This window comes from Centruroides vittatus, unplaced genomic scaffold, assembly GCF_030686945.1.
Source record: "Centruroides vittatus isolate TY-2023 unplaced genomic scaffold, ASM3068694v2 scaffold_1431, whole genome shotgun sequence".
NCBI lineage: Eukaryota > Metazoa > Arthropoda > Arachnida > Scorpiones > Buthidae > Centruroides > Centruroides vittatus.
The window spans coordinates 1,022,269-1,044,862 of record NW_027122678.1 but is presented as its reverse complement, the minus strand read 5'-3'; the positions used below and the strand labels follow the sequence as shown (position 1 = coordinate 1,044,862).

The following is a 22,594-nucleotide window of genomic DNA, read 5'->3' as shown; positions in this document are numbered from 1 at the left end:
TTCATATTTGTTTTATCCGTCTAATGTAATTCATACAAATTTAAAATTGAATCATTTCAATTATATATCTTATCGTTTTATTGATTATTTGACTGAAATCACACGCGATTTTATTTATTCGAAATACAAAATGATCATATTAATTTTATAATTTTAAATAAATTTATTAAATCAAGATTTACTTGAATAAAGAATTTATTCATAAAAAATCATTACAAAATATAATTTTTTAAGGACAAACTTCCTGTCCGTTGCAACAATCAGGATATATCCCCGTAGTTTTTTCAACGTAACATGATTTTCCATTTTTTTCTACTGTAGCTATACCACATCTATTCAAGTATATATTTTGAGAATTAATTACAAATTAAAATGTAATATTTTTCTAACTTTTTTCTATAGTTACCCTAATATTTCGACGTGTGCCTTTTTGCTGTAAACCGGCTGAAATGTTCCATCTTCTAACATTTTATATGCTGTAGGAGCTGATGATGCACTGCATATCCATGCTTCACAGGCGTCCACTTCATAGTAAGTATCCCCAGATTTTACTAACACCCCTTTAATGTCACATTTTCCTACAAAAATTTATTAAAATTTTTATCGATGTTACTATTTTACACAAGATATATTCCTGGCTGAAATATTATATTTACACATATTTAAATATATTGTTTTCTAAATTAAATTTTATAAACTATGTAATTATATTATGGTGTATAACAAAAAAATTAATTTAAAAAAGCGATTATTAATGCTTACAACTTACCGTTAACGTTAGGAACATTCTTCCTTGCAGTGTAACTGTTAACTACAACCAAAACAGACATTAAAGAGACTAAAATCAGGTAAGTCATCTTTGATTTTCTTTTCCTGAAGAAAGAAATAATTAAATTTATTAATTTAATTTTTCTCGTTGCCCTAATTTAGCAGAGATTCTTACCTTTCTACCAAATAAAAATTAATTAAAAAGTGTAGGGCTTTAAGGTTGTAGAATGAAGTCTAGTGATGAGCAAAGTTTGTAAATAACAGTAACTATATTCGTGTTTTCGTTATATTAAAATAACTGAAAAAATAACTGTTGCAGTGCTACGTGATGGATTCAAAATCCTTTACTCCAACCGTACGTTACAAATGGACCTTCAGTGCTGAATAAACCTTCATTGATATATAATTCTATTTTTCTTTGAAATTCTGAGCCATGGAGAAAATCGGAATTCTTTTTTATGTTTGTTTCCTAATTTTATGATGATCTAATCATGAAAAGTAACGTTACATAATTAACTTAATTAATGGAAGCTGCCTAGACTACTACTTTTTAACTATTTTCATCTTATGGTCACTAAGAGAGCATTTTTTTTTCTTTTTTATAATCATGCTTACTGTGGATTCGGCCAAGCCTGCAATGGAGATTTATTTATTTATTTAGAGAAAGAGGTTAATGGCCTCACTCATTGGTATAGCCATAAGGAAAGAGGTTGGGAGAGAATGGAATGGGATAGAGGAGGAAAGTGGTTGATGGAGTACAGTAGAGATGGGAAATAGATGAAAGATAGAGATTGGAAGTGGAAGAATGAAGTTCTATAAACTTTATGCTGGGTACCATATAGAGAAACAAAAATGCCGCAATAAAGATTAAAGAGTTTTGGGTTAATGGGACTTGAGATTTTCAGGATAAATTGCCCGTTAACACTACTGTATTTCTGACCCGGAAAGAACCGATTTTCCAAGTTGGCCGAGAAAAACATAAATTGTTACTAAATCTTCTACAATTCACCGTCCTGGTGTTTTTTAGGTGTTACTTATACAGTATCGCACATATGACGTACTTTTTATTAGATGTTATTTTTATTTTTAAATAACAATCTGTTTTGTTTTTGCAAAATAACTGTTGAAAAAAAACAAGTGAAGTAACAACCCTTCACTAATGAGGTCATAAACTACAGCTTGTTTAGCTTAATCTGGCACCCAATCACTTTTGTTTGTTGACCCCTTTATAAAACGATTTAATTCGCTAACTCCTTTGTATATTGAAAGAGAATTATAAAAAGACTGAAATAAAAATTCGTATATTTATTTTATTAAATATAAATTAAAATATTAAAAAATTTCACCATAGACCCCAAATAACATCTACTGATTTATTGATCCTCCCAAATAAATGCTTTATTCTTATGGGGATCGCTAGAAACTAAATTACAAGCTCATACTATAAGGGAAACATCTTTGTGTCACATCTTTCCATATGGAACGTTCATTTGTTTAGCATTGTTAAGTGTTTTTTTTTTACCCTACTCAGTTACATAAAATATTGATGTCTGAGCTAATTATATATGTACTAAAATTAATTAGAACAAGAAAATTTGACTAAATTATGACTTACCTTACGAGTAAGTGATACCTACCGAAACTGAAGAGACTAGTGATTTAATTGTAGAGTTATGTATCATTAAATACTACCAGGAACACGTTATATTCTACGCATGTCACTTTTTACTCCCTCTACAAAATTTTAGGGAATGGCTTTAAATTATACAATATGTAAGTTGACACCCTAATTTTGTACCATTTAAAATTAAGCACAGCTTAGAGCGATAATTATAAAAATCATTTCCTTCCTCCTGATATATACAGTTAATTTAATACCTATCAGGAAGGAAAGGGAAATTTGATAGATTAATTTTTTGAAACTTAATAAAATAGATTGGTTTAATTTTAGGTTTAAAATATTGAACATTTTTATAAATTTCTTTTCTAAATTCTTGAAAATTTAAATTAAATATTCTAAGATAAATATAATATGCAGGGTGGCTCAAAGTTAATTAACCAAGTTAGCTAGATTTTTTTAATAGAAGTTTAGAATGCCTATAAGCTCTAATTTAACATTAAATAAATTACTATTATTTTTAATATTGTAAACATATTTCAAAGGCTTTTTAGATATTTCTTACAATTTATTTATTAGACGGAACTTATGTTAATGCCTTACAACATACAGTACTGTATTATTAGGTACAATGTGTTATAAGGAAGAGGCTCATTACAACACATTCAATTAAAAGTATATAAATAATTACATAGCTAAATATTAAAATAAAATAATTTACGCATTTAATTTAATTATTTTAACTAAATCAACATAAAAAACACAATTAAAATTAAAACAGTTAAATTAATATAGGCTAATTTATACATAAGCAAATATACATACTTATATATAGTTATAAGTTATGCATATAAATTCTCAAGAATAAAATGCAGCTGGTAATTTTATTATCATTCATTAACCAGCTGCTAGCATATTTATAACTTTTTTTATTTATATTTTCAAATAACCTGTGTAATTAATTGTAAATTAAATAAGGTTTTCATTTAATATGATCAAAACAAAAAAGCCTTGCTTATATGGTAATTAATTAATTTATTTATTTATAATATTAATAACTTTATAATAAATTAATTATAAATTAATTTAATAATTCTAAATAAACTTATTAACTGAATCACTTAATAACACGATCTTGTGTTTAACAATTCGAATAAGCAATCTAGCACAACACGGTTTCTCTACGACTGACCTTAAATAAAGTTTACAAGTTTGTATATTTTATATTAAAATTTTATTTATTATTTTAAAAATAATTTTATTTTTTAAAATTAATATCTATTTAAAATAAAATAATGCTTATTTAATTAATACAATATATTATATACATGATATAAAACAATGAAAAAAAAATTAAAATTCATTTATTTTAAATTTTACTTTGTATGTAATTTTGTTATTTTAGTTTTATATTTTCAGTAAAAAGTTTTTAATTTTATTTCAGTTTTTTTATATTTCTGTCTACATTAAGGTTTCTAACATTACTTTAAACGGCAATAAATTTTATTCTTCCATATGTGATAATAATATTAATTATTTTTATATCATAGTTGCACTATTTTTATAAAATATCAGGATTAATGTAAAAGCATCTTCCATTTTTATAGTTTGCATTTTCTGGTATTAGTAAATACAGTTATGTATGCATTTTCTACATAGACGTATCTACACAGAACTTCTATTTATTGTGTATAGGACATTTAATTTACTTGACTAATTCATTCGTTTCTATATATTAGTCTCTGCATATGATCATTTGTATTGAAGTAGCCATTTATTGAAGAGCAGGATTTAGGTATGTGGGTTTAAACTATTAGATACAAAGGACTCTTTTCATCCAACCCTTTACTGTAATAATAAATTTAAAACTTATGACCGAATTTATATATAAATTTTACGTCCTGAGCCCTAATATTTACTTATATATAAGGTAAATATTAAGACTTTGTACTGACTAAACATTTAATTGTCTTTTATAAATATAATTGAACATTATTGTGTACAGATCAAACCTTAGTTTTTAATAATAATCAGTGTATATATGCAAACGTCATACCAAAGATCACATAATCTATCATTAAGTCTTTGTGTATAGGCTATCCTTGATATTTTTATCCCTATAAACCCTTTAAAATTTTTATTTTATTAAATTAAATGTATAACATAAGCGTAAAATTAATTAAAATTTAATTAAATTTTATAAATTATCTAAAAATTTAAGTAGAGTCAAAGCATTTAATTACACGGATCAACTAACTTAACTTTACCGCAATTACTAAACTTACATATCTTATATCGTCTTATGATAATTAGAAGGTATGTAGAATTATGTATTTTTTACTAGTTTGAAATATATATACTAGGGATGGTCAAACTGTGGCTCGCGAGCAACATGCGGCTCTTCTAGACCATTATTGCGGCTTCCATATACTTACATAATTTTTTTTTATGAACCTGAACTATTTATATAATATTTTTGTAGGTTTTCTGATTAATACGTAGTGTAATATACATAGAAATTATAAGAGAAACTCTCAACTGAGTCATGAACAGGCGACTGAAAGCTTACATCATATTTATACAGTCGAACGAGTTAAATGATTATGATGATTAGGTAAACAAATTAACTGTGATATTTACTACAGGACAGTGACAATTATATTATATATAATAAAAATACTAAAAACAGAGTATGAGGCTCTCTAATAGGCATTCCAATAGAAGATATGACTCTGGTCTATTTTCGATTGGTAGTGTATGGTTCCTATTGTGCAAAGGTTTAACCACGCTTTCGCGAAAGAAGTGTTGCATTAATTTACGAATAAATCAAATAAATACTAAAATTAAGATCTGTATGTAATATGTATAGATCTATTTTGTAGAGAGAAAACAATCAATTTTTTACAAATAATAATCAAATACTTTTATTAAGCTTTTCATCAATGTGCTATAAATTCTATAAGTTGTTTGTGTTTGATATTTAATGAGGAAAATAATTAGAGAAGTAATTTAAGAACAATTATAATTTTAAAAGATAATCTGTGATTAAATATATTTCCTAAAATCAATTACAAACAGTCTTTTTTGCTCACAATTTTAAAAGTTTTAATATAATTTTGGAAAAGTTTCATTCTTACTAAAGATGATCCTCTTGCACTTATCATTTTTGGTTTTTCCAATTTCAATAATTGAAGATAGAAGAGAATAAATTGCATTTATAATCTGAAAAAAAAGAACAATTTCAATGTTCTGTATTTCATAACGATGGTAAATATATAAAATAATTTGACATATTTAATTGTAATATTTTATCTTAAAATAGAAACCTTATTGTTATATTCATTTTCATGAAATATTTAAAAGTAAAACTAGGGGTAACTGTGAAAAATTTTAAAAATTGTAGATCTATAAATTTCCACTGTGGTCCTTCCGGCTGTCTGTCCTACCTTAATCTGGAGAATGAAAGTTAAGAGCTATCTAACTGCTTTCAGGGGAAACATTTTCCCCTGAAAGCAATTAGATAGCTCACAAGCACGACTTTCTTGATAACACGAAAAGTATGACTTGATTTACAGGGGCAAGACAATATTAATTTGAGATTAAGAGCATATATTTTAAATTACATAAATTAAAAATACGACCGAAAATTTCAGCCTGGCATTGTCAATATGCGCTTCTGATTACTTTTCTAACACGTGAAACCAAGAACCATACATTTGATTGGTAGGATTTTTGATCATTGTTGAAGAGTGTAGACTTAATGAAGATGACTAAAATAGATATTTTCGTGAGAATTAGAATAGTGAAGAAGAATTATTGCATCTGAAATAGTATAAAGAATAAACTCCTACCGTTATTTGTGTAATTCATTCGATTTCAGTCCGGACATTAATGTCCGGTTGCAATGGAATTAAATGGATACGTAACTCAATCGTTAAAACTAATATACTTGTTTGTTTCTGTTACGCATTAACAAATTAATTATTCAATTACTAATAAAATGTTACTCTTATAAGAAATGTTTTCTTTATGTAAAAAAATCCTCCAATATTTAGACCAATTGGATATCTTCCAAATCTCTTCATGAAGTTCAAGATCTACAACAGAAAAAGACAAATGAGCACATAATCAATAAAATTTAACAAAAAAATAAAAATAAAATCGAATTACTTTCAATTTGTACGTAAGAGAAAACTTCACATTCGATAGAATATTGCAGGTATTATAATTTCCGTACACCTGAAAAACGAAGAATCGAATTAATAAAATTTCTTCTGAATATTAAATCAGAAAATAACAAATATTAACTGACAGAAGCTGTAATTCCGGATAGTCCCCAACATATTAAAATGCCTATAGATAATAACATAATGCATGTTGTTATAAAAACTGTTCTCAAACCGAGATCCAAATCAAGCTTTATCGAAATAAACAAAATAAAGCAAGTGTAGTAGATATAAAACCCATAACTGATAGGAAGTAAAAGCTTTCCAGTTTCGTTAATTTCTTGAATAAAAAGCCATAAATGGTAGTGTTTCTTGATGATTCCTTCGTAACGGTAAGCATTTCTACAGGGTTTTTCAGTGATCTTGACAAAGAAGTAATTCAAACTCTCAAATGAATGGAGTAACAAAATATATACTATGATCCAAATTAAAGCAAAGCTATACATTGTATTAAGAATATACATAAATAAAATACTAATATCAATATGACAGAAGATTGTTTCGAATAAAGATGCATTCGAAAAACATCGGTAAAGATAGAAATCCATGTACGATATTACAGCTATTATGAAATTAAACATAGTTATAAATGTTAACATGGAAACAAAGAAGATTTTTCGAGACAAATTGCAATCTTCATCGAAAACATATTCATTTGGATCCGGAAAGCCATTTCTTTGAAAAAACATAAATAGAAATATGCAAAATACAAGTAATGTAATTAGAATTGGCATAAGCAAAGATTTTGAATTCGATAGCAATTTTAAGCTTTCCTTACAAATAACATCAACGTCAAAGAATGATAAAGAAAAGAGCAAGAGATTAAAACAAAGGAAAATTTCTATTAAATGTTGGTAGAATATATATAATTTGAATTGGAATTTTGCTTTCGTCAAATTCCCTTCTTTTATATAACTAATACCAAATATACGAGAAATCTTCTGGCTTAAATATACGGTATCCATGTGTACAGATTACAGCTTAAAATATGCAATAAAGCAATATTAATTTTACAACGCTTTTTGCCAATCTGAGTACTAAAGAAATTTACGAAAAATGGTTTTCTGTGATTACAAATGCTTGAACAAAAACGATTGTAAGCCAGATAACCTATAAACCATCGCTGGCTATCAACTAGATTATAAGAGAATTAGTTCGAGTATATTAATGGAATATCTGAAATCTCATTATATAATACAACTTTGCTTTTAGTGTGATTATTAAACACTTGTTATTCGCAAATTATTTCTAAAAGTAATTAGAACTTCATGGCGTCGTTTCTTGTCCTTGAATTCTGAAGAGAAAGTAAACGTAATAAATCCCGTTTTCAATTAATATTAATAGCACTTAAGGAATTCAATTTGATCTATCAGAAAATGGAATTGTAATGTAAACCAACGTTATAATAAATGGTAGAACACATTATAAAATCGATAAGGTATTTCTTCATTTTAACCTATAAAAGCAGAAAACTTATATTTTCATGTGTTTTACTCGCAAAGTGACATTTTTCGCGTTAACTTAAAATAGAAAATTTATCAAAAAGTTATTTTTTCATGTTCTTATTTCGATTAACATTCTGCTGCACTTAACACGAATTTTGTAGAGATTAATTAATGATGAAGAAAATAATTTTAAAATTTCAAGTAGGGTTGATCTTAAAATTATGACATTTTTAACAATTAAATAGTAAGATGCAGTGCTACCGTAATCTCTCTTACTATTTCAAGTTTTATTATTGTTGGGCTGCAATTTGAAAACATTGTAGACATATAAATTTCCACTGTCTGTCTGTCTTTCATTAATCTAGAAAACGGAGTTAGATAGATGACAGGTGTGACTCTAATGCTAACGGAAAAGTATGATGTGCAGGAACAAGACACTATTTATTTGAGGTGGAGAGCATATATTTTAAATTAAAAATATAATTAAAAATTGCAGCCCGTTTACTCGTTTAATGTTTATAAATGTCTAAACCAGCACGGACAGAGATTTAAATTCCAAATTACTCAGGCCGATTTTGGGGAAATTTTTTGATTGGAAAGATCCGAGATCTACAAGATTACTTGACAAGAAGTCTTGGGATGCATATACTTTTGGAATCAAACTGATCCAAGATCACTTTGATCGTTATAATCGTGTATACAAAGGAACTACTGCGATCCGATCAATCTCTGTTTGCGTATACAAATGCCATCTAGGATCAACTGGATCGCGATCAAACTAATCCGAGCGGAGGGTAGGATCGTTTTGATCGGATAAGAGATTAAAGATGGCGGCATTCGTGGTTGAAGTTAAGCTTACAGTAAATAACGAAGAAACACGTATAATTGTTTACAAGGAAAGTTATGTAAAACTTATAAATGGCAAGTAAAAACATCATTATTAAAATATCCGATAAACTGAGATGAAAAAATAAGTATTTAGAGTCAATTTTGCGAAGTTGTACCTCAAAAGTGTATGGCGTGCACTTTCATCTTTTCTGCAAGTTTTACTTTTTAATTTTGTGAAATTGTTGTTTAAATTTTATTTTGTGGAAAACAATTTTATTCACAGAGTAATACGATTTAAAAATTCGTACGAATGAGCACAAACAATTTTGTCAAATAAACGATAATTCGTAACAGCGTATGTCGTTTAGTACTAACTACAGTTTTAATATCGAGAAATAAAATGGATTATTTTAATTTAATTAATTGATCCTTGTTAGTTAACATATACAGAGTTTCAAAGATATTATACGTATAATATTTTTTAAAACTCAGTATATGTTAACTAACAAGGAGAGACTATTATTAACTAACAAATGTTTGCCGCCATCTTCGATCCTACTTGTATACTTTCCGCCATGACAGAAGCTATCTGTATCACGTAACAACGACTGATCCGATTTTACAGATCGATCCGTACAAAACGAAAAGTATATGCACCCTTGTAGATCTTGGCAATCATGTTTAAGATGTTAAAGTCGGCATCATAAACATGGCTGCCGGATCCGCTACACGTGTACCGCTTCATTCTTCGTGATAAGTTCCTTTTCCAACTCAAGCGTCGATACCACAATCTTACTCTTAGGTTTCTTTGCTTCCATACTCTTATTAGGTACCATAGATAATAAGGAAAGGTTATACATATAATGAAATAAATTACGAAGGAAATCCATCGAATCGAAGTTAGAATCGTTCGCAGTACGAAGTACTATGTAGTTAATTCTAACTTCACTCACACGTTAATGTTGACCTCCATCCCTTTCATTTATCTAGATATTTCCAGCTTAGGCTGATTTATGTGTACTCTTTGGCTTAACAGACCATAGTCTATATGCTGTTTTATCATGCTTTTGAGACTTTAAAACTTTTGAGACGAATATAATCAAAAGTTTTTTGATTGTATTCGTCTGTTATTTTTAAAAGTTTTACTTCATGTCGCCGGCTGTTTTGTGGTTTCTGGACTGGAACGAAAAGGATATAAATAAGCAAAAATACTCAAACTTTGTTTGTATAGTCTTGATTTTCGATAATGAAATTGTCTAAAACTCTCATTATTTCCATCAATGTATTACGGAAATAATAAAATTTGAAGGATGCAATAACCCCGATCCAAATTGGTTGCAAAAGAGATGTTGTATTGGAAATCATGAAAACAACCTTGACATCCAATGGTGTTCTTATTTCATCAAGGTTTTGAGGATGTCCTGGAGCATTGTCGAAGAGAAGTGCCTTGGGTGGCAATTTATTTTCTTCACAAAAGCGAAGCACAGTAGGGTAAAAATAACTTGTTTACCAATCTGTGAAAACATCTCGTGTGAGCCAAGCTTTCTTGTTCCATTTCCAATAAACTGGCAACATGTCTTTGTTTCGATCCTTTAAAGCGCGTGGTGTCTGTGACTGACACACTAACATCGGTTTAACTTTCAAAGTTCCTGAAACATTGGCTCCCAACAAAAGAGTTAATCTATCTTTCGCAACTCTAACATTTGGAGCGGAACCTTCTTTACAAGAAATAAAAGTTCGTGCTGGTAAATTTTTCCAATAAAGCCCAGTCTCATCAACGTTAATGATTAGGTCTGGAGAATATTTGCCTTGTTCTACATAACCCTGAAATTCCTTAGAAAAAGCAGCCGCCGCGGCAACATCTGCACTTGCTGCTTCACTACATAATCTTACACTACGACAATTACTTCGGGATTTAAATGTCATAAACCAACTCTTGCTTCCCAAAAAAGTTTCTTCGTCTCCATCTGTCTCCTTAAGATTATCAAAAATTGATTTTGTTTTTTCAGTTACAGCAGCTTGAGTCAAGGAAACGTTTCTTTGATTTGCATCATTCATCCATAACGATAACAATTTTTCCATTTTTTCAAAAATTTTACTTCTACTGTAACTCACTTGTTTTACACTTATTGCCGTAGACTGTTAAGCAGTGTTTAATTTTATCTGCATTTTTCATAATGGTAGTAACAGTCGATGGAATTAAGTTCAATGATCTACAGACATTAGGGCGTGTTTGTCCATTTTCCATTGGTAGAATAACTTCCATTTTTGTTTCTAGTGAGATAGATTGTCGTGCATTCTTAACATGTTTAGATAACTCTGGTGCACTTCTTTTATCTGACATAAAAACCCTCCTTTATAACCCCTTTATTCTTGTATACGTGGGTACCTAAACATTTAGAATTTTAATATTTTTATTTATATTAATATTAATTTAATGTAAATGTTTAGGTACCCACGTATTCAAGAATAAAGGAGAAATACATACCCAACAAAATTAAACAGGAAAAATAAATATATTCAATAAAAATCTTTGTTTTAACGAATATATAATGTCACTTCTCAGTAAATACGTCAACATTCAAACAAAAATCAGTCTAGCATAGGGAGAATCGGGGAATTGCACAGATGCGTTATTGTGAATCGGCGTAAACCGAGGGCAACCTGTACCGTCTTGTTTAGCTTTTGTCACGGTTGAAAAATTTCTCAGTATTTTGTTTTGTATTTCTTGATAATAAATGCTTAATTTTTCTTCAAAAGCAAATATTTTATTCGCCATTTGTGGAATTATTTTATTTTCACTCTGTAAACTAATATTGAGACCGTTAAGACTCTCTGTAATGCACAGAAACGATACAATACACCACCATTTATCATTTTGCAGTTCACTGTGAATTTTGTTATTTACAGGCCGTAAAAATAGCATTATTTCTTAACTCTAGCAAAGGAAAAAAAACCTTTTCATAATATTTCCCCTGCTAAGCCAACGTACCGAGGTATGTAAAAGATTATCACTGTGTTGACTACCCACTTCCTCTAAAATACTTCTAAATTTTCTGTGGTTCAGTTCTCGTGCTCGGATATAATTCACTATATTTATTACAGTTTTCATCATATTGTCTACTTCAGGACTAGCAATACGTAAAGCTTTCCTGGTGAATGATGCAATGAAATGTTAATAGATTTGTCAAATCATAATTCTGTTTCAGTAGAGAAATAATTTCATTTTCGGATCCAGTCATTGAAGGACAGCCATAGGTACACACACAAATTAATTTTTTTGATATCTATCTTGTTCTGTTCTAGAAAATTACAAATAGTATCGAGATAATCTTTACCCCTGGTCTGGCCCTTCATTGGAAGGAATTTTAAAAAATCTTAGCAAATTGAATTTTGTTCTGTACAATATCTAACAAAAACCGAGCATTGTGATGTTGCTGAAATATCCGTGCCAGAGTCAAAAGCTAAACTAAAAAACTTGCAGTTTTTCAATTGCGTTATCACAAATATGTTTTGCAATATCTTCAATACGTCTAACACAGGTAAAATCTGAAAGCTGGATTATTTCATTTCCGAAATTATTTGATTTTTGTTACCGAATTTATCAAACAGTACATTTGAAGCGCTTAAAAAGAATTTCTTCACAATTTCAGCATCAGTAAATGGTTTCATATGTTTACCAAGTATATAACAAATTTCATACGATGCCTTTCTTACAGCTATTGCCACAGACATAATTTTTTGTTGATGTTGCAATGACTTTTTAAAAATAGCCAATTTCTCTGGTATTCGTCAAAAGTATAATTGAACAATTTGTGTTTATTCTTAAAATAACGAGCAATATTATATTTTTTTAATATAACACTTTCGGGACAGATCAAACAAGTTGCAATAACGTGTTTGTTTTGCACTACAAAATAGTCCCATTCGTCTTGAAACAATTTATTTTAGTCAGACATTTTTCGTTTGTGTTTGGAAGATATATCTGACGTGGTTGATAATAATTATAAATTACAGTTTCTCAAATAAAATGGTCGCTAATTCAATGTGGGTTATTGTTTACTCACTTATAACTCTTAAGGTACTTTAACAATTACAAAGGCACACGACACAAGCAAAACAAACAAGTTATGACCTGTTATGACTTACGATTTTAATATCGCGTGTAGGCGCTATGGATCTCAGTAAATTACTAAGTCTAGCTCTACTTTTACCGTCCCTTGTGGATTGTCGCCTGATGCCCACCACATGTTCACAATGCTCGGACATGTAGCAAGGACAACTTACTAAGAAAGGACAAAAGGGACTCTTAGCGGTGTGGGCGGAGTGACCGGATTTATTTTTTGCTGCGAAAATTTCAAAATTTATATTTTGACTGCATTCTTTACTAGTCACGTCCGGGCCACTCACAAAAGCTCAGCGGGCCGCAGGTTGAGTATGGTGGCCTTAGATTATTTTAAGATAAAAGCCAAGCGTGCTTTAACCAATTTCTTCACTCTTCTGTGAATTTTTGTAACAATTATTTCGTCAGTTAGCTCGCATTGTCTTTTCATTTAAACTCGTCTAATGCTTTATTTCATGATTACTAAATGTTTTCTCTTGCCCTCTCTTGTTAAAAATAGATAATTTCTATTAACTATTGTTTTGCGCGTTTTACTGCAAGTGATGTAAAAATGTACAACTTTTGCTGTTATAGCAACTCTATGCTTGACATTTTCACATCCCACTTGCTAGAAATTCACGATTCTAAATTCACGTGGCTCTTCGTAAAAATCGACGATTTCGGCCTCGTCTTTTTAAAAACAGACGATCCGAAGCCGAGTCGAATTACAAATTTAACATCATTTATAAACTTAATTTTGCTTCTGTATTTATAAACTTACATTGGTCTCATGCGAACAACGTTCAATGAATGATTGCGCTCAATGAGTTTATAAATAATGTTAACAATGGAAGTGTTAAGAATGGAAGTGTCAGAGAAGACGTTAGATTTCGACTTAGGATATGTCCTCAACTTAGAGATTTAGATGAGGCTGAAAGAAAATGATATTTAAGATTTTATATGGCCTACGTCAAGAGAAATACATCATAGAAACGAGAAGAATTTACGGTTTCTGTAAACAACAAGCGCCTAAATGGAATCGAACGTCAATTATTAGAAAGTAAAGAAATTAAAGAAAGATCAATGGAACATAAACAATTGACGATGTTTAAATGAATGAAGAAGATTTGGGAGCAGGAAGAAAAGGCATCAAGATATGAAAATCGTTGCCGACATCGACAAATTTTTAAAAAAAGCAAGAACGAACTCTCGAAGATGAGAAAAAGTTTAACCTGGATGGCCCGGATGGCCAAGCATATTATTGGCATGATACAAGAAAGAATCTCAGAGTCAAATTCAGTAGGCAACAAGGTGAAGGTTCAGTAATGATCTGGGCAGCAATCGGATATGAAGGGAAAACAGATTTGGCATTTATTAATGGACGAATGAATTCTAAGATGTACCAAGCTATGTTATATGAACATCTAATCCTATTTGGTCCTCCCATTGGTGGTCAAGACTGAATCTATCAACAAAACAATGCATCTGTTCACAAGTCAGCCAGTACTACAAATTGGTTTTCACGTGGAAAAATTGAAGTGATGGTTTGGCCAGCACATAGTCCAGATCTTAATTCCATTGAAAACCTTTGGAGTCAATTTGTGGCATTAGTTTATCGCCACGGAAAACAATACAACACGTCCGATGAGCTTAAAGTTGCATTGTATAATGCCTGGGACAAAATTAAACTAAGTGACATTCAAAACCTGCTTGATTCAATGCCTAAACGAGTTGTGGAGGTAATTGAAAAAAAGGGAGGGTCCACAAAGTATTAAAAACCTACTAAATCACCCTCGATTTTATAAATTGATTACAACAAAAATTGTAACAATTCAAATTTTTGATTGTTTATTAAAATGATACAATGCAAAGACTTGATTATTTCATTATATATTCTTAAGACTAATTAAAATCATCTCATATAGCAACAATTGACTGTGGATGAAAAGAAATTAAACCACAGAAAAATTACACTTGAGTTTATAATTTCTTTGCGAACTGCAATATATTTTAAATTGAAATTAAATATTACTGCCATTTAAAGAATATTCATCGTCCACCTAACAATCATTAAGATCACATGGCTATTGAGTCAAATGGCTTTGGTCCGAACCACGTTCGTAGGAGGCAGCATATGGTTTATGTAAAACTTTTTTAGTTAATCATAAATGCTCACCTGTGCCACACAACATGGGCAACGTCTCGTCCTCTCTGGGTTGATGCTGCGATGACACCTTGCGTGAAACTTCTCTACCAATTCATAATTTACCTCGATCTCCGACTACGGTTACAGGTAAGCTATTATTTTTTTCAAATTTTTTTTAATACTTTGAAAATAAATAACGTACCAGTTTATTTCTTCCTTTTGTATTTATTTGCCAACAGAAACTTGTTTTCATACGTTCCATATACTTGTTTATATTGTTGTATCGAATAGAAAGAGGAAAAAGTACGCAGTTTTATACCTTTAACTATAGTTTGTGTTGAATGTTGTTCCTTAAAAAGGTTAACAGGTTTCATTTAGTTTAATTGCCTTCTAAAAAGGTGATCTTTCGTAATTTTAGCAATATTTTTACTTATTCCCCATACAAAACTAAATATATAAAATTGTTATTCATTTTTATTACATTATCCATACTACTACAAAGTAAATTATTGTCGCTATAAAAAAAAAAAAAAAAAAAAAAAAAATTAAATCGAGTAGTCACCCTTCAAACTTTTCACGATTTTCGTAGCTTTCCTGTAAAGTTTTAATGTAAATAATAATTGGCAATATATCAAGTCTTCGTATATAAATTACTTGATATGATCGACTGATACGACGATTGATCAAAGTTATCAGTGTTATATAATGAAACGGTAATTAAATAGTAATGTGGTTAATGTAGTTTATACAGCTTTCAAAGCTAGTTAGCGTGATCTTTAAAGTTTCGTATCATCGCCCTTTTCAAAGAAAGGACTGTTTTTGTAACGTCTTTGAACTATATTTGTATGAAAAAAAAATGGAGATGACTGATTAACTTCATCCATCTATTCAATTCACTATATATCGAGCATCAACCTACGGCTTCCTTAATACCCTACAAAATACTATGTTTACGTGTTGTTTTATTGCTAAATTAGACCAGTTTTTACGGAATAATTTTATAACGACATTCGTAATAAGGGAAATTAATATTATGAGGGGTGTTACTTGTAAAAATCTTGAAATTGTCACTTTCTCTGTTAGAACTTTGCTATTGGCATAATTCACGAACTAATTATGATTTATGATACAAAAATTAAATAAATTTATTTATATTTTATTTGGGCATTTAATGAATATAAAGTTCTAAATATTTATCGCAAAATTGAAATATTTTATAATAAAAACAACAAATTATGTTTTAAATTAAAATTTATTCGAAATCTCATCGTGTATTAACAGTAATTTTTATGGATAACCGAATATTTGTATGTTTTTATTAATTAAAAAATTACATGAATAAGCAAAATATTATTTATTCCATATTTTTTTTAGTTTAAAAACATTTGGTTCGGAATTGATCATTGTAGATAAAAGTTCGTGTTACTGACATGAATATATTCTGTTTTTAATTTTAAAGATTAAATTAATCATAATTTTTTTTAATAATGTCGTCCAGAATTTTTTTTAATGTACAAAAGAGATTTTGTGAGTCCGAAAATAATTTGTAATGAATTCATGTAGCTTTCATTACTTTGACAAAAGTATAACTGCTTTTTCTTTCATCAATTCTAAATACTGTAGAAAAATTATTTCGTGTATACTGTAACTTGTCTTTTCGGATACAGGAATTTAAAGTAATATAAATTTATAATTTATTTACATTTAAGTACATTTAATAAACAAATGTGACCTAAACGAATGAGATCAGCATGACAACAAATATTTTATACAAATATTAAAATAAATCTCATTGTTACTATCAAAACTATTCTTACTAAAATAATTGCAGATACTTTGGTGCTACTGGGACGAAAAGTAATAAGGACAAACGTTAAAACATAGATGTGGATGCAATTTTTCATAGCTACTATACCTATTCGTTGTGTGGGTTAATATGGAAGCATTTAGCTTCGAGTACTTTTCTCTTTAATGCTGCGATCGTACGATTCATTTTTGCCGCTTGGCCATATGCTGGGAGCGGGAAATAATGCCTTCCGGGAGGTCTTTTATGGGTAACTGGCCCCTATTCAGGCTCTAGGAGACGTAGAGAAAACCCGGAAAACTCCACGTGGCCAGCTCGTCCGGGCGAGGTACGAACCCACGACCGAAGTTCCCAGTGTTTAGGGAACGGAACCGCTTGGCCACTGGTGGGCCTTTTCATAGTTACTCTCTAGGACAGTGGTCCCCAACCCTATGCCCGCGGGCACCATAGCGCCCGCCGATCGTTTTACGTGTGCCCGCCGCTGTGCGACCACGATAAAAATCAAAATATTTCGGTTTTCAATAAAATGCTATGTAAAAGTTTTTTTCGTTTTTAATGATTAACCACTCAAAAGTAGAAATGGCGTCCAACACAGATAAAAGCACAAAGCGAAATGCGACCGATCTCTTTTTCCCCTCGCCAAATCTTCACCAACCAAATTTCCCATACCTGAAATGAAATAAACCGGTCCGTTCTGAATATCATAAAATCAAAGTACAGATCACGACTTACAGAAGAACACCTTGACGATTGCTTACGAGCAGGAATATCATTATACTCTCCTAATTTCGAAGCAATGGCCAATGAAATGCAATGCCAAAAATCACATTTACTTTCAGATTTATATTTTTTATAAAGAATTTTTATACTCTGTAGATTTTGTATGCATTGTTTAGTAATTACTTGTTTTGTAAAATTATTGTTAATAGTTTTGTGTATGTTTTATTACATTTTTGGAATTAAATGTTTTCTGTACATTATGTGTATGTATTATTAACTATGTCCAAGTATAAATTCACCTTGAAAAAATAAATGGTGCCCGCCGTCCGGCCGGTATTCTAGAATGTGTTCTTAGGTACAAAAAGGTTGGGGACCCTGCTCTAGGATATCGTGATAAGTTTTGGACAAATTTAACATTGAGTAATAATTAATTATTACGCAATAGTAATTAATTACAATTGCATCACTAAGGGCAGGAGCAGGATTGATAATTAAGAAAAAACTGGGTTTGTGTAACAATTAAATTTCTTGTTTTGTTTGGTGTCACGACTTGGTGAATTTATAGACACTTGGCAAATTCATCTATTTAATCCATAGTCTTACAGAGTCGTGTTTCGGGCTTTCGCCCCTCTTCAGTCTGTTTCGTAATGTACATGTGTTGCATCTGGTGGGCATCTGTCCGGCACCTTCCGCACTACGTTTTCCCACTTACATTCCCCTCCTTGCTAACTTGATTGCTTTTCCCGCATGTCTCACAGCGTGTAACTTCTCCCTCCTGAGGAATGCTGCACACGCTGTGAGACATGCGGGAAAAGCAATCAAGTTAGCAAGGAGGGGAATGTAAGTGGGAAAACGTAGTGCGGAAGGTGCCGGACAGATGCCCACCAGATGCAACACATGTACATTACGAAACAGACTGAAGAGGGGCGAAAGCCCGAAACACGACTCTGTAAGATTATGGATTAAATAGATGAATTTGCCAAGTGTCTATAAATTCACCAAGTCGTGACACCAAACAAAACAAGAAAAAGAAGACACGGTTTCGACAAAACAAATAAACAAAATTAAAGTTCTGTTAATAATTATAAATCTCTTTGTTTCTTGAGTAATTTTAACTCACTAATTACCTAGCGATAATACTAGCGCTGTTTGACCGAAAAATAAGCACAGCAGAAAGATTAAAATGAAGACAATTTTGAAAGTTTAACTATAATCGCAGTAAACATAACAATGGTATGCTAATTGTCAAGAGGATGAAGTCAAAAAACTTTATATGATCGCATTTTGCAGAAGATATCGGCTAAGGAGTAACTACAAAAACATTTGATGGAAATCGGTCAAAGTTTTTACAAGTTTGAGATTGTTCATGTTTTAGTAGGATATTGCTCGTGGATTGATCGTGCTGTTAACAGTGAAACGTTGAATACATTTGTTAGTCTTCTCTTCAACACTTCTGAAGTTCACAAGTTCATCAAATGTAGAATGCAATGCGCTGGCCATCTGAAAATTTTAAAATATTTTTAGTCACTAAATAATTGTAAATCAACATTTCAACTATAATTACCTTGATAGGAAATTTTTTGTTGATTTCTACAAATCCAAACATTGACATTCTTAAAGCAACTTTTCCAAATCTTTTCATAAAGTTTAAAATCTTTTGCAGATCGGAAATTTCACAGTTTATTAATGTTTAACAATTCCGGTTTATCTAAAAGCAAAATTAAACTTACCTTCAATTTTTTTTCAGGTTTAAGTTTACATTCCGCAAACCTTCTAATGTCTTGAAACGTATTTTCCGTCTACACGCAAAGAAATATTTTCCTTTATTATAACATTACCAAATTGTAAAGGTATTTAATAGAACTTACCACTCCAACACCGGAAGAAAAAAGAAAAGCAGTGATAACACAACCAATGCTTAAACCAACAGATGTCAAAATTGAACTGTATTTCATATACATATCCATTTCTATAAACAGTGATGAGTAGTAACTAAGACTCGTTAGTAGCAAGATAGCAAGATAAGTAATCGACATTGGAATATCTAGAACGGAGTTGTGGGTTTCCTTGATTGTCCAAAGATCTGCGTGTTGAGTCATGAGCATTTCTAATTTAAATTCGATACGCGAATCGTTAGGACGAAGAAGAAATAGCGTTTTCCTTAATCTGAGAAACTCTGCTCTTAAGATCGTATGAATAAATATCAAAACTAGAAAGAAATGAAAGGCTATTCCAGCGGCGTACATTAAAAATATACTAGACCAAATCGTACAGAACAATCCTTCATATGGATACCGTGAATTTCTTTCGTAACGACTATAAAAAAACAATATACTTATAACTTGAAAGAAAATTAAGATATCGAATATAATTAATAAGATGAAGAGCCACATTCTACGGAATTTAATGAAAAGGTTAACTTTTTCCGAATGAGTCAGATTTCTTAATTTCATGGCTGGATTCAACTTATATCTTTTTATCCAACTGAAAGTGAATGAAATAATAAATGCCAAATTAGCCCATGCCAATTTCAGAAAAATGACATCTTGACCGAATATTGAAAAAACTCCCTTGCACGGAACATAATCTTGGATATTGGAGATCATCATTGAAGTTAATATAAAAAATACCAACCATAAAAATAATTCGATAGACGGAATATATATCTTTGTTAGAAATGTGTGAAAATTACCATAAGGTTTACAATCCTTACAAAGACAAGGATCGAGAGGATCTACACCCCATATCAAGGAAGTGGAAAAATAATCTCTTAAAAAACATCTGAGACAAATGCCCGTATTTGAATGATCGAGCGACTCTACTTGAATTGTCACCATCTTCTTTTATTAGAGTTCAGAACTTCGGAAAGTCTTGAAAATCTTTAAATAGAATAAGGATTTATTTAAAATTAGTTATTGATTATATAATAGCAGTTGAGCCCGGCGTTGCTCGGGCAAAAATTAACATTATGATTTTTAGATTCTTCCGCACTTTTTACCCTTATATTATATTACAGTATTTGATTTATATAACTACGAAGGTTATTTTATGTAAGATTTTAAAACACCAAGTGCCCAATGTCACGCATTTTAAAAATTTTTTCAATTTTGTAAGTATAGAAATAAAGAATTTTGAAATGTGTTAAATTGTTCATTTGGCGTGATAACCCGAACATAGTAAGCAAGTCTGAAAAAAGCACTTCTACTTGACCTTCCGTGTTACATAAAAATACATAAATACAAAAATAAAAGCCGCTATTATATATTTATGTAACTTTTATTACAAAGATAGAATTGAATATAGTCGAATACAATAGTAATGATAATTTTATACTTAGAAAATTTGAATGAAACGAAAATTATTTCTAAACAGATATTACGTAAATGGCAACCTATCGCTAAATATACAGGGGTTGGACAAAAATATGGAAACCCCTCATGAAATGCATAGTTGAACGTAAATGTTGATTCTAGCCAAGCCTCTAGGTAGCACTCTTGTGTTTGACTATTAATGACACCTGTGCAATCTCCTCAATACATTGCACATGTCAGTCATTGTTAGAACTGTGTTCTGTGTAGGTGGGAGTGCGCAATGTCAGAGCTACAGTGAATTCGAACATGGGCAAATTGTTGGTGCTCGTATGGTGGGTGCTTCCATAACCAAGGTGGCCGAAATGTTTGGTGTGTCAAGAGGCACCGTATCAAAGATTTATACTGCATACAGAACAAGTGGAAAAACATCATCCGCTAAGTCACAACGTGGACGAAAGTGTGTGTTGAGTGATCGTGACAGACGGTCATTGAAGAGGATTGTGACAAAAAATTAGAAGACTACAGCTGCAAAAGTCACTGCCGAACTGAATATGGAGCTCACAAATCCTGTCAGCACCAAAACAGTTCGAAGGGAGCTCCATAAGCAGGAAATTTCAGGGCGAGCTGCAATTCCAAAACCATTAATCAGTAATGCAAATGCCCAGAAGAGGAAAATGTGGTGCCGAAGCCATAAAACCTGGACTATGGAGCAATGGAAAAGAGTCATTTGGTCAGATGAGTCTTGTTTTACACTGTTTCCAACCTATGGCTGAGTTTACGTCTGGCGAACGCCGTCCCAAGCTTACGATACAGACTGCTTGCTGCCAAGAGTGAAACATGGCGGGGGTTCGGTTATGATTTGGGGAGCCATATCGTGGTATTCCATAGGCCCCATGATTACTCTGCAAGGTCACATTACTGCCAAAGACATTACCGCCTGGCAGACGCTCATCGACACGGACCTTTAATCGCCATCCACTCGCACCGTATGCGCATGTCTGACCAGCTGCATCGTGAAGCATTCGATTTCGGTTTGAAAATAACTCGTTCTTTTATTCGATCTGCGTTTTTACCGTCTGAAGAAGAACTACGAAGTTCGAAAACGTTAACGGATATTTTTTCGTTTTGGTATAACACCGGTAAAAGGTTCCAGAAAGTGTTGTTTACTGCCAAAGATTATGTAACCATTTTGGGCGATTGTGTCCATCCCATGATACAATGTTTGTTCCCCAATGGTGATGCTGTGTTCCAAGATGACAGGGCGCCTGTTCACACAGCTCACATCGTCCAATAGTGGTTTTGTGAGCACGAGGGTGATTTGTCGCATCTCCTCTGGCCACCACAGTCACCAGACATCAATATTATTGAGCCTTTATGGTCTACTTTGGAGAGACAGGTGCGTGATCACTATCCACCTCCATCATCGTTACCTGAACTTGTCACTATTTTGCAGGATGAATGGTACAAGATTTTTTTGAAAACCTTACAGGACCTGTATTTATCCATTCCAAGAAGACTGCAGGCTGTTTTGAATGCGAACGGTTTTCCTACACTGTATTAGTGCTTAGTAATAGGTTTCTTTTTGGTGTTTCCATATTTTTGTCCAACCCCTGTAATTTCCTGTGT

The 22,594-nt window shown here is 31.2% G+C and overlaps 2 protein-coding genes across 2 annotated transcripts in view; both read right to left on the bottom strand.

The window, feature by feature from the left end:
- Window positions 1-177: 177 nt before the first annotated feature.
- On the bottom strand, window positions 178-2,555 carry LOC136986984 (uncharacterized). Its single transcript, XM_067284617.1, has 4 exons — window positions 2,384-2,555; window positions 770-873; window positions 407-578; window positions 178-332 (listed from the first exon to the last, which is right to left on the bottom strand). The coding sequence occupies exons 2-4, from the start codon at window positions 855-857 to the stop codon at window positions 230-232; spliced, it is 363 nt and encodes a 120-aa protein (XP_067140718.1). The 5' UTR covers window positions 858-873; window positions 2,384-2,555; the 3' UTR covers window positions 178-229.
- A 2,936-nt stretch (window positions 2,556-5,491) lies between these two features.
- Window positions 5,492-22,594, bottom strand: part of LOC136986986 (uncharacterized) — a 461,301-nt gene continuing 444,198 nt past the window's right edge. The window contains exons 4-6 of the mRNA XM_067284619.1: window positions 6,557-6,625; window positions 6,394-6,483; window positions 5,492-5,608 (exon numbers count right to left, since the gene is read on the bottom strand). Coding sequence (XP_067140720.1) covers window positions 5,492-5,608; window positions 6,394-6,483; window positions 6,557-6,625 — 276 coding nt within the window. The remainder of the gene's footprint in view (window positions 5,609-6,393; window positions 6,484-6,556; window positions 6,626-22,594) is intronic.